Source organism: Rattus norvegicus, chromosome 10 (genome assembly GCF_021556685.1).
Source record: "Rattus norvegicus strain SHRSP/BbbUtx chromosome 10, alternate assembly SHRSP_T2T, whole genome shotgun sequence".
NCBI classification, from domain to species: Eukaryota; Metazoa; Chordata; class Mammalia; order Rodentia; family Muridae; genus Rattus; species Rattus norvegicus.
The window spans coordinates 112,809,262-112,824,124 of record NC_141543.1 but is presented as its reverse complement, the minus strand read 5'-3'; the positions used below and the strand labels follow the sequence as shown (position 1 = coordinate 112,824,124).

General features: G+C 46.9%; 1 protein-coding gene across 1 annotated transcript in view; it reads left to right on the top strand.

Moving 5' to 3' along the window:
* Window positions 1-14,863, top strand: part of Ogfod3 (2-oxoglutarate and iron-dependent oxygenase domain containing 3) — a 27,341-nt gene extending 12,478 nt beyond the window's left edge. The window contains 2 exon segments of the mRNA NM_001013976.1: window positions 7,747-7,870; window positions 14,493-14,863. Of these exon segments, the coding sequence (NP_001013998.1) occupies window positions 7,747-7,870; window positions 14,493-14,629 (261 nt within the window). The 3' untranslated portion in view covers window positions 14,630-14,863.

Genomic DNA, 14,863 nt, shown 5'->3' with positions numbered 1-14,863 from the left:
GTGTCCCGCTCGCGACTTCCTGCCGGCAAGAAACACGTGGGTACATAGAAATCCTTACTGTGACCAACTTTATAATAATCTTAAAAGAGGAAGGGCCCGCCGCGCCAACATGGCGCTCTTATATACACCCTAGTGCAGCGCATCCACACCTGATTGGTTGTTTACCCATGATCTCATAAGGCACGCCCCGGAGTGGGCAAAGACCTGGCACGAAGGCACTGTTGCACATGCGCACAGTTAACTTCCTGAAAGGGAGCCGGCTAGCGCGGCGAAGGCTGGCGCCATCTTGTAATGGCGGAGGCCATCACACCTCCTCCACCTGTAACACCCTCCCTTGAGAGCCGCAGCTTTCCCACCTACAGTGTCTTGCTTCACTCATCCAGTTCCTGAACTAATCATAACCAGCCTGAGAAAACATGTACAGTCTTTTAAACTCCTTCTTTTGAGACAGGGTCTCACTGTGTAGCCTTGGCTGGCCTCTCAAATGCTGGGATTAAAGGTGTGTGTCACCAAGCCCTGGTCTGTCCTCCTATTCCTTCAGAGGGAGCTAAGGCTCAGAGAAGTCAAGTCCGTTGCTTAGTGTCACACAGTAAGACTGCTCTATGGAAGACAGAGACGTCTCAGTAAGTGTGAACACTTAGTGATCTTGCAGAGGAACCAAGTTTAATTTCCAGCACCCACATCAGGTGTTTTACAACTGCCTGTAACTCTAATTTTAGGGGTTCCAAGATCTCCAGCCTCTGTGGGCACCTGCATTCACATGCACATACCCACAAATAAAAATAACACAAATCTTTAAAAACGATTTCTCTGAAATACAGGGACAATCAGTCTGTTCTGAAACTTTGTTTATAATATCTTTTTAGTCACACTTATTTTGAGAGTGCGTATATGTATGTACATGCACATTTCACGGTGCCTGTGTGAAGGTGGGAGGACAACCTGCTGGGGTCTGGCTTTGCTTTCCACCATGGGGGGTTCTAGGAATCGAATTCAGGTCTTCAGACTTGTTAGCAAACACCTTTACCTGCTGAGCCATCTCCCAAGCCCCTGTAGTCATGCTTCAGCAATGACCTTTCTCTCTGTGTGGTTTCGTTGTTGATGTTGTTGTTTTGTTTTGTTTTTGAGACAGGATCTCTATGTAGCCCTGGCTATCCATCCTAAAACTATGTAGACCAGGCTAGCCTCACACTCACAGAGATCTGTCTGCCTCTGCCTACCAAGTGCTGGTATGACAGACATACATCACCATGCCTGGTCAGTGTTTTCTTTTTCTTTTTCTTCTTCTTCTTCTTTTGGTGCTTGGGATGGAACCCAGTATAGAATGCATGCTAGGAAAGCACCACTCCACTGAGCTACGTCCCAGGCTCTCAGTGCTGTTTCTCTGTGTGCAAGCTTTTGGTTTTTGTTTTCAGTTTTTTAAAATGTGTATGAGTGTTTTTGCTTACATGTGTGCCTGGTGCCCATGAAGTCAGAAGAAGACATCAGATTCCTTGGAACTGGAGTGATAGATGGTTATTAGCTGCCATGTGGGTTCTGGGAACCGTATTTGGGACGTCTGGAAGAGTGGTCAGCACTCTTAACTGCCGAGCCACCTCTCCAGCCTCTATGTGCAGGGTTTTTTTTTTGGTTTGTGTTTTGTTTTGTATTTTCAAGACAGGGTTTCTCTGTGTTGCCCTGACTGCCCTGGAACTTGCTCTGTAAACCAGGCTGGCCTCAAACTCAGAGATCTGCCTGACTTGGCCTCCACAGTTCTGGGACTAAAGGTGTGCCACCACCGCCTGGCCAGTTTTAAGTGTTATTCTTAATTATGTCTATATATGTGAGTGTGTGTAGGTATGTACATGTGAAAGATGGGAGGTTCCCTTGGAGCCTGGAAGAGGACTTCCGGTCTCCTGGGGCTATAGTTACCTGCAGTTGTAAGCTGTGGGTACTGCTGGAAAACCCAGGTTTTCCACAAAAGCAGCAAGCACTCTTAACCACCGAGCAATCTCTCAAACCCCTTTTTGAAAGTGTTAAAATTATTTTTCTGGAGCTCGGTTACTGCTCAGAGGTTGAGTGTGAGCTTAGTCACTGCGTTTGGAGATTTCGAGGACATCCGTTCTTTACATACGTTTATCCGCACTATGTTTTCACTTCTTTTCATGAGACTCAGTGATAGAATCTCAGAATATGTTCCCAAGGCTCCACTTCCTAGTTCCTTGTCCCTCAGCTCTACCTCCTTCTCCTATCACTGGGATGCAACCCAGTGTGGCTTTCGGATCCAAGAATTCCGTCTGCCTGTTTGTCTTGAGATTGTGTCTTTGTATAGTCCAGGCTAGCCTTAAACTTTCTATACAACTGAGACTGACACTGAATTCCTCTTCCAGCCTCCAAGGGCACCTGCAGTCTTTCATGGTCCATACCTACACACGTTCATATGCACAGTGGTACTGCCTCTACCTCTGGAGTGCTAGGATCAGAAGTAGTACCAGCACGCCCGTCTTTCTTCTTCAGTTTCTGTCTCTGCCCAGCAGACAGTGATTACTTCCAAGATCCCTGTGGCCCATGACTAAATTCTCTACCTGTCTATCAGAGAACCAGAACAGCATGCGAGGCCTGTCTTTCCTGATCAGATGTTTACTTTGGCCAGCCTGGTCTACATAGTCCATTCCAGGACAGCCAGAGCTACACAGTGAAACCCTGTCTTAGAAAAATAAATCGCTTCAGTGAAACAGAACGAGGTGGAAATTTGGGCGACTGCCACAGTGTTCTGCAGGGCACCACGCCATGTGACTTCTCGCCAGCGTGCTTCATTTTAGGTTTGGTTGATTGAATAGTAACGTGCCCTACAAGGTTCAAAAGTGAAAGGAGTGTAAAAAGACAAGAACTCCCTTTCCCAGAAACCCCTCAGCTGCCCACATCAACACAATGGACGGATTCTTATTTTATTTTATTTTGAATTTTCAAGACAAGGTTTCTCTGTGTAGCCCTGGCTGTGCTAGAACCCACTTTGTAAAACAGTCTAACCTCAAACTCAGAGATCCACCTACCATTGCCTCCCAGGTGCTGGGATCAAAGGTGTGCGCCACCACCTCCTGCGATCCCCTACTACCTTTATACAAAAACGAAGGCATAAAATACTGTGTTTTGTCATTTGTAAAGAATCACATTCTTTGAAGTTGTTTCCTTTCCTGTTAAGCAATTGATGGCAAATTTGACCTGGAAGTCAGTAGTTTCATCCACAGAACCCCACCATTAGCAGGTCTACTCCTGTAGTGCTTTTTTTTAAAAAAGGCTAATTTAACTTTCTATTACTGGAATGCATGCACCATGGTAAATGTGCAGAGTTCAGAAGATAACTTTGTAGAGTGGGTTCTTTCCTTCTTTCTCTGTACAAGTTCCAGGGACTGAACTTAAACTTTACCTGTTGGATCATCTTTTCCTTTTCATTGTTTGTAAAGGAAACTAGATATTCGGACACTGAACTATTTTTTAAATAATGTTTTTAAAATATGTAGTATTATTACTGTGCATGTGCATTTGCATGTGTGTGTGTGTGTGTGTGGTGTGTGTGTGGTGTGGTGTGTGGTGTGTACATGGTATGTATGTACAGGCATATGTGTATGTGTGGAGGTCAGGGGACAACTCTGTAAAACTGATTCTTTTCTTCCACCTTTCCATGGGCTCAAGGGTTTGAGCTCAAGCACGTAAGCGCCTTTACCCACTGGGCCATCTCACTGGCCCTAGAGCGTCTTCTAACTAACACACCTTCCAGCACACAGTCGCACCGGCCACAGTCACCTTGGGTGAATACACAGCTTTTAATCTGCTACAGTTACCAGTAGAGACTATTCTACTTACGACTGCCACATTTCACTCACAATCAGTCTTCATGGAGCACACGGGCATATGGTATGACCTTCTGTGTAGGGTTCAGTCTCTTGAGTATATATGTATACACATACGTATGTACCGATGAACAAGGGATTGCTCTGAAATCTGGATTAGAAATTCTACCAACCTAAGGAGGTTTTAAAAACATGCCCCTAGCAGGGTGGTAGTGGCAAATACCTTTAGTCCCAGCACTCAAGAGGCAGAGGCAGACCCATCTCTGAGTTTGAGGCCACCCTGGTCTACAAAGTGAGTTCCAGGACAGTCAAGGCTATGCAGAGAAACCCTGTCTCAAAAAACAAACAAACAAACAAACAAACAAACAAAAAAACCCCAAAACCAAAACAAACAAAAAACAAAATAAACCAAACCAAACCAAAATCCCAAAACCTAACCAAACAAAAACCTAACCAAACAAAACCCACTATTCTTCTATAAGCTTTTCTCTCCCTCTCACTGTCCCTTTCCCTCTCCCCCCTCTTCCTCTGTCTGTCTGTTTGTCTCTCTGTCTGTCTGTCTCTCAATCTCCCCTGCCCCCCACTGCCTTTCCTCTTTCCTTTCTATTTCTCAGACAGATTCTCACTCTGTATGTAGTCTAGGCTATACTGTGTAGCCCAGCCTGTCCTTGAACTTATAGTGATCCTTCTCCCATGTGCTAGAATGACAACATTTTAATATTACTAATTTTTCTTGTTACATTCTAGCTGTCCATACATTTGGAACTAGGACAAGTTAATGTTGTGGTGTCTGATGATGGCAGAGGTCTGTCACTTCCCCTGTGAAAGTCAAAGTCACCTGTGGTTTCCCCAGTAATCTGGGGGTATCCCTCATACGATTTACCAGTTACTCATAAGTTCATATGTGAGTTTCTAAATTCTCTCTCCTGTTCTATTATGTTTTTTAATTAATTTATTTTTATTGTATATGGATGGGTGTTTTGCCTACATATCTGCCTGTGCACCACATGTGTGCCCACAGAAGATGGTGCACTGTGGTTTATAATAGCTTTGAGCCACTGTATGGGTGCTGGGAATTGAACCCAGGTTCTCTAGAAGGTTCTTAATTACTGAGCTATCTCTCCACCTTCTGGTTTTCTTTTCTGTTATTACATTGTGTTTATTTGCTCTCTCTCTCTCTCTCTCTCTCTCTCTCTCTCTCTCTGTGTGTGTGTGTGTGTGTGTGTGTGTGTGTTCTTGTCTCATGATGTATGTGTGGCAGTCAGACAACAACTTGCAGGAATCAGTTCTCTCTTTGTATCACGTGGGTTCCAGTATCAGGCTTGCTGGTAAGTGCCTTCACCTACTGAACCATCTTGTCAGCCCTACTCTCAGCTGGGTATAACTGCATCAACAACCAATGATCTTGTGGATTCTGGTTCTATGAATTATGTAAATAACAAAGCCAGTAACAAACTAATTTTGTCTGATTTCTAAGCATTGCATTTTTCTCAGTGTTGTCTCAATGCATCTGATAGGCCTTGCAGGAGTATTCTAATGGATGGATCCTGCTTCGATGACAGTTCTCCTAAAAGTCAGAATGGAGCACTTGTTGTGGGACTTTTCGGGATAGCGTATACTTTCACATCTGGTGTGAATAGGTGTGTGCTCTATGTGTGTGTAGTGTACACTCATGTGTGGAGGGCAAGGAGGAGGTTGTGTGTCCTGTTCTATCTCTCTCTACTTTATTACTGTGAGAAAAGTCTCTCACTGAACCTGGAGCAAGACTGGCAGCTAGCAAGCCCGAGAAGTCCTCTTGTTCCCACTCCCAACAGTGCTATAGTTTCAGACATGTGCAGTTACACCACATATGTGAATGTTAGGGATTCAAATTCAGATTCTCATATTGGCCTAGCAAGAATTGTTACCCTGAAGCCTCTTCCTAGACACCCTCCCCCGCCCTGTGTGTGTGGTTTTGTGGTTTTGTGTCTCTGAGGATGACCTTGAACTCTTGATCTCTCTGTGTCTGTTTCCCAGGAGTTGTGATTACAGGCACTTACAGGCACATATCATGTATCACCACACCCAGCTTATTCTGTGCTTCTTGTTAGACAGACCTCTATTCTATGTTTTCAGTTGCCGTAGTAGAATTTTTCACACCCATGCCACTTTGGTGTAAAACATATTTTCTGATACATTATGGAGTATCGGTTCTGCTTGTAACTGTGGGCTTTTCTACCCAGCCTCTTTGTTCCCCAACTCTGAAACTGGATTATTATGAATAATATTATGAATATTATGAATTATTATGAATCATTGCCTGGACCAAAAGCTTTGGGTCATGCCCACTAGTTCATAACTCATTTATCCCATTTATTCTATTCTAAGACCCCCCACATGGTTGGATACCTCTCCTCAGTTTCATACAGCTGTCTTCCTCCAAGTTGGGGTAAATCAACCCCCTCCCACGTCTGACTCTATTCCACAATCCTCTCTCCCTGCCATGACTCCCACCTCCTATTTCCTGCCTAAACTAATAGGCCAACAGGTGAGGCTTTCATAAGTGCATGAAAGTGCACACAAGAGATTCTCTCTACATCTGCTGACATTTTACCTGTATTCGATTGCTCTGTTCTCTTGATATCTGTTTTCTTAGTGTAGGCTCACCAGAGCAAGGCCTGAGTAAGAACTGCTGTGGGGAGCTCTTGTAGAGATGTATGCAGGAGCGGTAGGACGAGAGGGAGAGACCAGTTGTACTGAGCCAGTCCAAGAGTGCAGTGGGACTGTAGGAGACAGAAGGGAAGCATCCCATGCCCTCAGCACTGGCTCTGTGGGGATCCTGGGTACAAACCTCCACATTCTGGGGTTAGGGTTCCTTCTTCTATGGAGAAGGCTCCAAGGCCGCAGGAAATGCATCATCAGCTCATCATACCTGAACTGGAGCCAGCACCGAGTGAGGGAGCAGGCTCTCCTCTGCCCCTGGTGCTGCTCAGCAGTGTTGCTACTTCCTCCTCAAGACCCATATCATGGCCCCCAGGGCGAGGCTCTGTGCCGTGGGTGCTCCAGGAACATGAGGGTCTGAAAAGCATGGATGAGCACAAGTGAACTTGTGCCTGCACCCAGTGGAGCACTCGTACCACACACTGACAACTGTCTGAGCCTCCACGAGGTTCCCAGAGATGCCTCATCCCCAAAGAGAATACAGAATCATGAGTGCCAGGGACCCGGGTGGGAGTTAAGGCCACTGTGACAGCCATCCAGTTTGGGAAGATGCAGCGGCCAGCACAGGAGGTAGGGATAGCTGTACAGCAAGGAGTGTGTGCTCAGTGCTGCTGACAGTGCTCAGAAATGTGGTTGAAGGCAGACTTCATACTGCATATATTTTATCTTCCCGGAAAGTTTGGGACGGTTCCACAGCTGACCACAATTGGCATGCTTTTCTCTATAGACAATACACTGTTCACATTGCTATATGGCCTAGGTAGGAGCCAGTTTGCACCAGCTTCTATTGACCACCCCTCCATGTAGCTTTGTTGGAGCATAGCTGGGTCCAAAGCCTCATTTCTGGGGATGGAGAGATGGTTCAATGGTTAAGAAAACTTGCTGGGGGGTTGAGGATTTAGCTCAGTGGTAGAGCTCTTGCCTAGCAAGCTCAAGGCCCTGGGTTCAGTCCTCAGCTCCAAAAAAAAAAAAAAAAAAAAAAAAGAAAACTTGCTGACCTTGTAGAGGGGATCCACATTGAATGGTTCACAACAACCTATAGAGTGAGCTACAAGGGATCTAATACCTTCCTCTGGCCTTCTTGGGCACCTTAACACACATGGCACACACGGACACATAAGTAATAATACAATTAAAAAAAAAAAAAAAAACAAGAGCCTCATTCCCCATAAGAATTGAGAAGTCTGACCCGCTCCCTTATACTCTATCCCCTCAGGTGACCTACGGCTCTTTTGACTACACTTCGCTGCTTTACCTATCGGATTACTTAGAGGACTTCGGTGGAGGGCGCTTTGTGTTCATGGAGGAAGGGTCCAACAAGACAGTGGAGCCCAGAGCTGGTAAGACACAGGCCAGTGGGTTGCCTAGGGTATGGGATACAGGCCTGGGATACAGCTTCATGACAGTTAAGCATGTTCACACACACACACACACACACACACACACACACACACACACTCCTGCTGTGGGTGAGGTGGGCTTTACTCCAGGCAATACTACATTCATAGAACACTCTCACCCTACATCTCTTGGGCTTGGTCATGGGTTTGTCTAAGTGGACCTGCTGGTCACCCAGAGGCCAGCTTTGTTAGTTGCCCAGCATCACTGCAGGTGACTGGCAGAGCCAGGCTCCTAGGAGTATCACATTGGTGTCCAGGGTCTCACCAGACTCTGCTGCATGTTCAATGCCTTCTTTGAAGGGATCTGGCAACTTAAGGTTGAGTGCTACTGGCTGGGGACCTTCACAGTGGCGAGCGCTTATCTGGCATGCATGAGGCCCTGTGATCCCTAGCTCCACAGAATCACAATAAAAATAATTAAGTGGTAGGTCTAGTGTAGTGAGAGATGCTGTTCTACATGCTATCATGTCCTACATAGCACATGCCTCAGGGCTCATATCCATGGTGGCCTGAGACCCAGATTCTGCAGCCCCATGCCGCATGGTTCTCCCTAGGGAGCATACAAACATCCCTTCCTACCTCTGGGGAGCCTGAGCCCAGGCGCCAGGAAAAAGCAGAGTCTGAGCCAGGTCCTAGTGGGGAGGTGGAGCCTTAGTCTTAGTAGGGGATGAAGCCTGAACCTAGGTCCTGGTAGGGAGATAGAAACTAAGCCTAGGTTAGGAGGTGGAAACTGAGTCCAGATCCTGGTACACAGGTGATGGTTTTGGTGACTCAGGAATTTTCCCTGTGTGGGAAAGTGCAGGAATGGTGGCCCACCTTCCTGAGATGTAGTCTCTGTCCTTGGCCAAGACCCAGCTGACAAACAGAGACACGTGCACTGGCCATTGCACCAGCAAGTCCTATGTATCATGTTCTACCTGTCAGCCACAGTGCCACCCTCACAAGCTAAGTGGTCCTGTTGTCACTTCTCTGCTTACTGACAGCCCCATCCCAGGAGCAAGGGTGTTCCTACAAGGTGATTCAGGGAGTCCTTTGGACTGCGGATCCAGCAGTTCCTTGCACTGGTATTTGCTGTGACCTGCACAGCCTGTGACTGACTAACAGGCAATGGGGAATGAAGAAAGGACAGACACACACACAGCAGCCAAATCTCGTGCTGCAACCCCAGGTCACCTGTTAGAGGTTCCAAGCACTTTATGGACTGAAAGCCAGCAAGGCTTTGGTGTTGCCTGTCACGCAGGGGCTATGATCACATGAGGAAACATGCAGGGTTCTAGAAACCTAAGTCACTTTGTGGTTCGGTTTCTCAATTGCCAAGTTAATTCCTGATCTAAGGAAGTAGGTGGCCATCAGAGAGCGCTTCCCAGGGATCGTGGGTTCCATACAGTGCCCTGTTCTGAGAACTGGGGTGTCCTTGCTCATCATCACTCTGTTTGTCCACGTCAGTCTGTCCTTGCCTGGGGGTGATATTTTGATTCCATTGATAAGGGTCCTACCATTTTGTGACCCCGAGGCCTCTCGTGTCATTCATTTCAAAGATGGGAACTTCTACGCTGTCAGAGTTAAGTGGAGCTCATTGAGAGTAAATGAGGTTTGAAGCCTACCCTGGCCCTATCAGCACCACCACCATCTGTTGGTGTGCGAGTGTGCCATCATCAAGGAAGGTGGCAACAGTATTTCTCCCTCACAAGATGGAGACCTGCAGTCTGCAGCTGTGAAGATATCTGGTCACTGTAGGAAGCTAGGGCCTGCAACCTGAGCCTCTTTATATCAGCTGGCTGCCCTCAGTCACCTGGTCACAGAAGAGGGAGGCTTTAACCAGCATCCAGGGGGCACTCCTTAGAGGGTGATGCTGTAGCCACATGCCCTGAAGCTATGTGCTCCCTAACCACTTGTGCCCCCAGGTGGCTCCTGTTGGTCAAGCTGGCAGCACTCTTCCCCATGAGCCGTCTCCCTGGCTTACGATATCTTTCCTCGTCTCTGTCCTCCTCTTCTTCCCATCCCTCTCTCTGTGCTTCTTTGTTTTTTTTTTGTTTTTTTTTTTTTTTTTGGTTCTTTTTTTCGGAGCTGGGGACCGAACCCAGGGCCTTGCGCTTCCTAGGTAAGCGCTCTACCACTGAGCTAAATCCTCAGCCCCTGTGCTTCTTTGTTTTAAGATGGTCTCACGAGGCTGGCCTTGAACTCCTGATCCTCTGCTAGCACCTACCAAGGGCTGGGATTACAGATGTGCTCTGCCAAACCTGCTTTTATTTCCTCTTCTCTTGAAGGAATTCCAAGCTGAAGCTCTTAAGAAGTCCAGCCTGGGGGTTGGGGATTTAGCTCAGTGGTAGAGCGCTTGCCTAGGAAGCGCAAGGCCCTGGGTTCGGTCCCCAGCTCCGAAAAAAAGAAGCAAAAAAAAAAAAAAAAAAAAAAAAAAAGTCCAGCCTGGTGCTGATCTTTTTCTTTTAGTGTTTATACTTTAAGATAATGTCTAAGAAATATTCGCCACCCTATGAGTACAGGGATTTTTCTTGTGTCTATTTGTCTTTATGGCTTTTATATTTGTGCTTCTGACCCATGTTGAACTAAAATCGATGTGTGATGTGAGGTTAGGGCAGCGCTTACGTGCACATGGGTTTCCAACTGTTCCTACATCATTTGTGAAAGAGACCATCTTACCCATGAAGTGACCCTTGGAGCTTTTGTCACAGACCCATAGACCCTGTCCATACACTTCTGGCTCGGAGGCTCCTCTGCTGCAGGGTCTCAACCACTATAGCCCTACGATCTGGAAAGCAGGTGGTATTAGTCCTTGTTCCTCATTTTAAACGTTTTGATTGCCAAATTATTTTTTTTGTTTCATTTCCAAATGAATTTTAGACTGTACTTGTTAATTTCTATAGAAATTTTATTTTGAGTTGTGTTGAATCTGTGGAGTAATTAAAGCAAAATACTAAGGTGTTTGGCTGGCCCATTTCCACCTCACACTTCTACCTCATACTTGTACCTCACACTCATACCTTACACTTCCACCTCACACTCATACCTCACACTTCCACCTCACACTTGCACCTCATACTTGCACCTCACACTCATACCTTACACTTCTACCTCACACTTGCACCTCACACTTTCATTTACAAGAGCTTCCATAGCTCTTTCATTTCTAGTACTTAACAGCTCCTCTCTGTCTAGGGTTCCAACTGGCAGCCTGTCCCTTCAGCCTGTGGCAAGGAGGCTGCGGTGATGTTTCTGAAAGTGTCCTCACTTTACCTTTTATCCCCCTCAGTGGTGCTGGGGATAAGCCCAGGTTCTCGTGATGTAAGTCAGTCACTCTACCTGAGCCGCAGCCCTGGGTCTCACTCTTTATTGATTGTTATGTTTTGCTTGCAACAGGATTACACTCTGTGTAGCCCAGGCTGAGTGGGAACTTCAGATCCTCTGCCTCAGCCTCTTGAGATTTACAGATGAGCACCACACCGCAAGCTGCCCCTCATTATTTTATTTTATTTTCACTGGATAGTAAATTCCTGTCTGTCTTCCTTCCCTTCCTTTTAAATTTTATTTCTTTATTTTTATTTTTTGAGACAGGTCACACTATATTGCTCAAGCTGACCTGGGACTTGTGATCATTTTACTTTAGTCACAAAGTTACTAGGATTATGGACTTAGGCCACCATGCATGATGCTTAAAATGTTTTTAAAAGATCTCTTCCTTTTTATTTTATTTGTGTGTTAGTCTGCGTGTTGTATGTGCCCTGTATGAATGCAGTGTCCACAGACGTCAGAAGAGGGCACCAGATGCCCTGGAGGTACAAACGACTGTGAACTGCAGTGTGGATGCTGCAAACTGCACCCAGGTCCTCTGCAGGAGCGGCAAATGTTCTTACTGCTGAGCCATCCTACCCCCTTTTTGAAATAGATTCTCAAATATCTCAGAATTCCTCAGGCTGGCCTTGCTCTCACTTTGTGGCCAAGGGTGACTTTGAACTGATTCTCTTCTCTCTGCTTTACTTCTCGAGTGTTTGGATTACAGACATGCACCACCATCTCCAGTTAATTCGTTGGGCAGAACCAATCCAGGGCTTCATGAGTGCTGGGCAGGCACTCCACACCTGAGCTACATTCCAGTGAAATGTCTGTTTTTAAAAAAGCAGGGTGAAGGGATTTAACCAGTAAATAAAGGAGATTATGAACCTCAAGTTCACCTTTGAGGTGCTAACATGAGCTTTGGTTTAATCAAAGGGTAAGAGGTGTGCATACTTAAGCCACCTTGGACAAGGTGAGGTTCAGTTAATCACATTCTCCATGCTGGTTCTCCAGGACAAGGTGAGGTTCAGTTAATCGCATTCTCCATGCTGGTTCTCCAGGGTGGAAGGAAATTGTTTTAACCATCAGCTCTGCTCCACGTTGCACGCTCACCTGTACAGGTGATGACCCTCATCTGGAGGATGGACTGTCCTACAAGGCTCTAGCAATAAAAGGCAACTGCAGGCCTAGGATAATGATAGTTCTGTGCTGCTAGCCTAAGGGGATAGGATGGTCAGGTAGAGGTGGTAGTTAGTCCTCAGTGCTCAGCCTGTAGGATGCTCAGGTAGAGGTGGTAGTCCTCAGTGCTCAGCCTGCCTACACAGCGTCAAGCAGGAGTCAGACAAGTGGAGGCAGAGATGCCCGGCTTTCCTCCTGCCTTAGCGAGCTTTTTAGCAAAACAAGCCCCCAAGTGCCTGCCGTACTACTGAATCTTGGTAAAGGGGATCACAGAAAGCACGAGAGAGACAGAGAGGGTGGGAACAAAGGGGTTAAAATATATTTTTCATTGTTCTTTTTTTAAAGTTAAGGTCTCACTATGTAGCACTGGCTGGCCTAGAACTCACAGAGATCTACCTGTCTGCCTCCCAAGTTAAAGGGTTAAAGGTGTGGGACACCTGAGCAAAATATTGTGTTTTTAATTTCAGTTCCCACTGCTTCTGAGGAACTGAACTCAGTTCTGCCAGCTGCTGTTCATTGTGTATGCTGTGCACTTTTTCCTGCTATTTTTGAGATTTTCAGTAGTCTTGTTTTATCGCTCGATTGTGGTGTGCACAAGTACTCATTTATATGCATTTTTTTCCGGCCTTGGAATTTTCTGCGGTTCAGGATATAAAACCGAGATTTCGCATCATGGGGCAATGTTTGAGCATTGATTCTGTTAGTCTTTTTTTTTTGTTGTTGTTGTTGTTGTTGTTGTTGTTGTTGTTGTTTGGTTGGTTGGTTGTTCGTTTAATCCTGATCAGTGTTTGAGCATTGATACAGAACATTGCCACACGAAAGTGTGTCTGGCATTAAGGGACAGAGAGGGCAGACAGCCAAGATGGCTGAGGGTCTCAGATGCCACCTCCATGGGGCCCTGCTGTGCACTGGGGTTAAGGGTCACAGATGCCACCTCCATGGGGCCCTGCTGTGCACTGGGGTTAAGGGTCACAGATGCCACCTCCATGGGGCCCTGCTGTGCACTGGGTTGGTTGCTTGTTTCTACATCTCAAGGTTAATTGACAAAGAAGGACCAAATGTCCTTAAAAACACATTGGCTCAGAAAGCGGTGCCTCCACTCACCCTGGAAAGCCTGGCCATTCATTCACAGCACCTGACCGGTGCCAGAGGAAGGAAGGGCTCAAGGCTCTTCACGCTTGGTTTCTCCGTTCTGCTTTCCCTGGGTTGTGTAAGCCTCTCAGCGGGATGTGGTGCCGGTCAGATGGACTTTTCTCCCTTAACGGTTTAGAGGCAAGTCCCAGTAGGAAGAAATGCGGTGGCCAGAAGGGGAACAGCGCTGTCATAGAGCGTTTGGAGCCCAGCTGCATGTCAGATGCTGCGCCTTCCGGAGCCCAGTGTCCCTCAGACGTCACAAAGCTGAGTGCAGCACTGAGCAGTAAGCACTTACAGTAAAAGTGCGTACAGGCCAGTTAGATGTTCAAACAAGTACACATTCTCTTGGGATCGAGGTTTGGAAGGACGCCGCAGATCAGGGCACCTCACCGGGAGCGGCCCTGAAGCTGCAAGGAGGCGCTGTTTCGTCTTCACAGGTCATCTATTTTGGCATACATCATTATCATCCTCCATGGTTGATTCTTTTATTTTAAAACTTTATTTCTGTTTCATGTGTACGGATGTTTTGTCAGCATGTATGTCTGTAAACCGTGTACGGTACCTATGGAAGTCAGAAAGGGCATCAGATTCCGTAGAGCCGGAGTTAGAACCATCTGTGGGCGGTCACGTGGATGCTGTCAATCAAACTCTGGAAGAGCAGCCAGCGCTCTGAACTGCTGAAGCGTCTCTCCGGCCCCTGTGATTACTTTTTATTTCCCATCTGTCAGACCTGGAAGGCCACCAGCAAGCCTCTGTCCTTCTCACCACAGAGAGTCTTTCCTGTAGCCAGGAAGACAGGGGGTGCCCCGCGCCCCCATTATACACCTAGTGCTGCTGGTTTGGTTCTCTATCTCCTCGTCAGTGTTTCTCCATCTTGTCCAGCGCTGCTGTGTTTATTGCTTGCTATTCATCCTGCAAGTGTGGCCTAGAGGTCACCTCTCTCTTCTCTCTCTCTCTCCAGGTCGAGTCTCATTCTTTACTTCAGGTTCTGAGAACCTGCACCGAGTGGAGAAAGTCCTCTGGGGCACCCGCTACGCCATCACCATCGCTTTCACCTGCAACCCCGACCACGGCATCGAGGACCCAGTACTCACGTGACCAGCTAGGTCGTGTACTGAGTACCATGTCTGGAAGCCTGTTCACGACACCCTAGTGTTGCGATACAGCCCTGTCGGCGAAGGCACTCCTAGGCCGGGTTGAGTGTGTGCTCATCTCTCCCATTTCAGCCCATTGCTGCTGCCCAAAGTGCCTTATGAATTGCCCTGAGTTTTATTTGATCTGCTGATGTTTTAATCTTTTCATCTGTGAGTAAATCAAGGAAGGAGCCTGTTA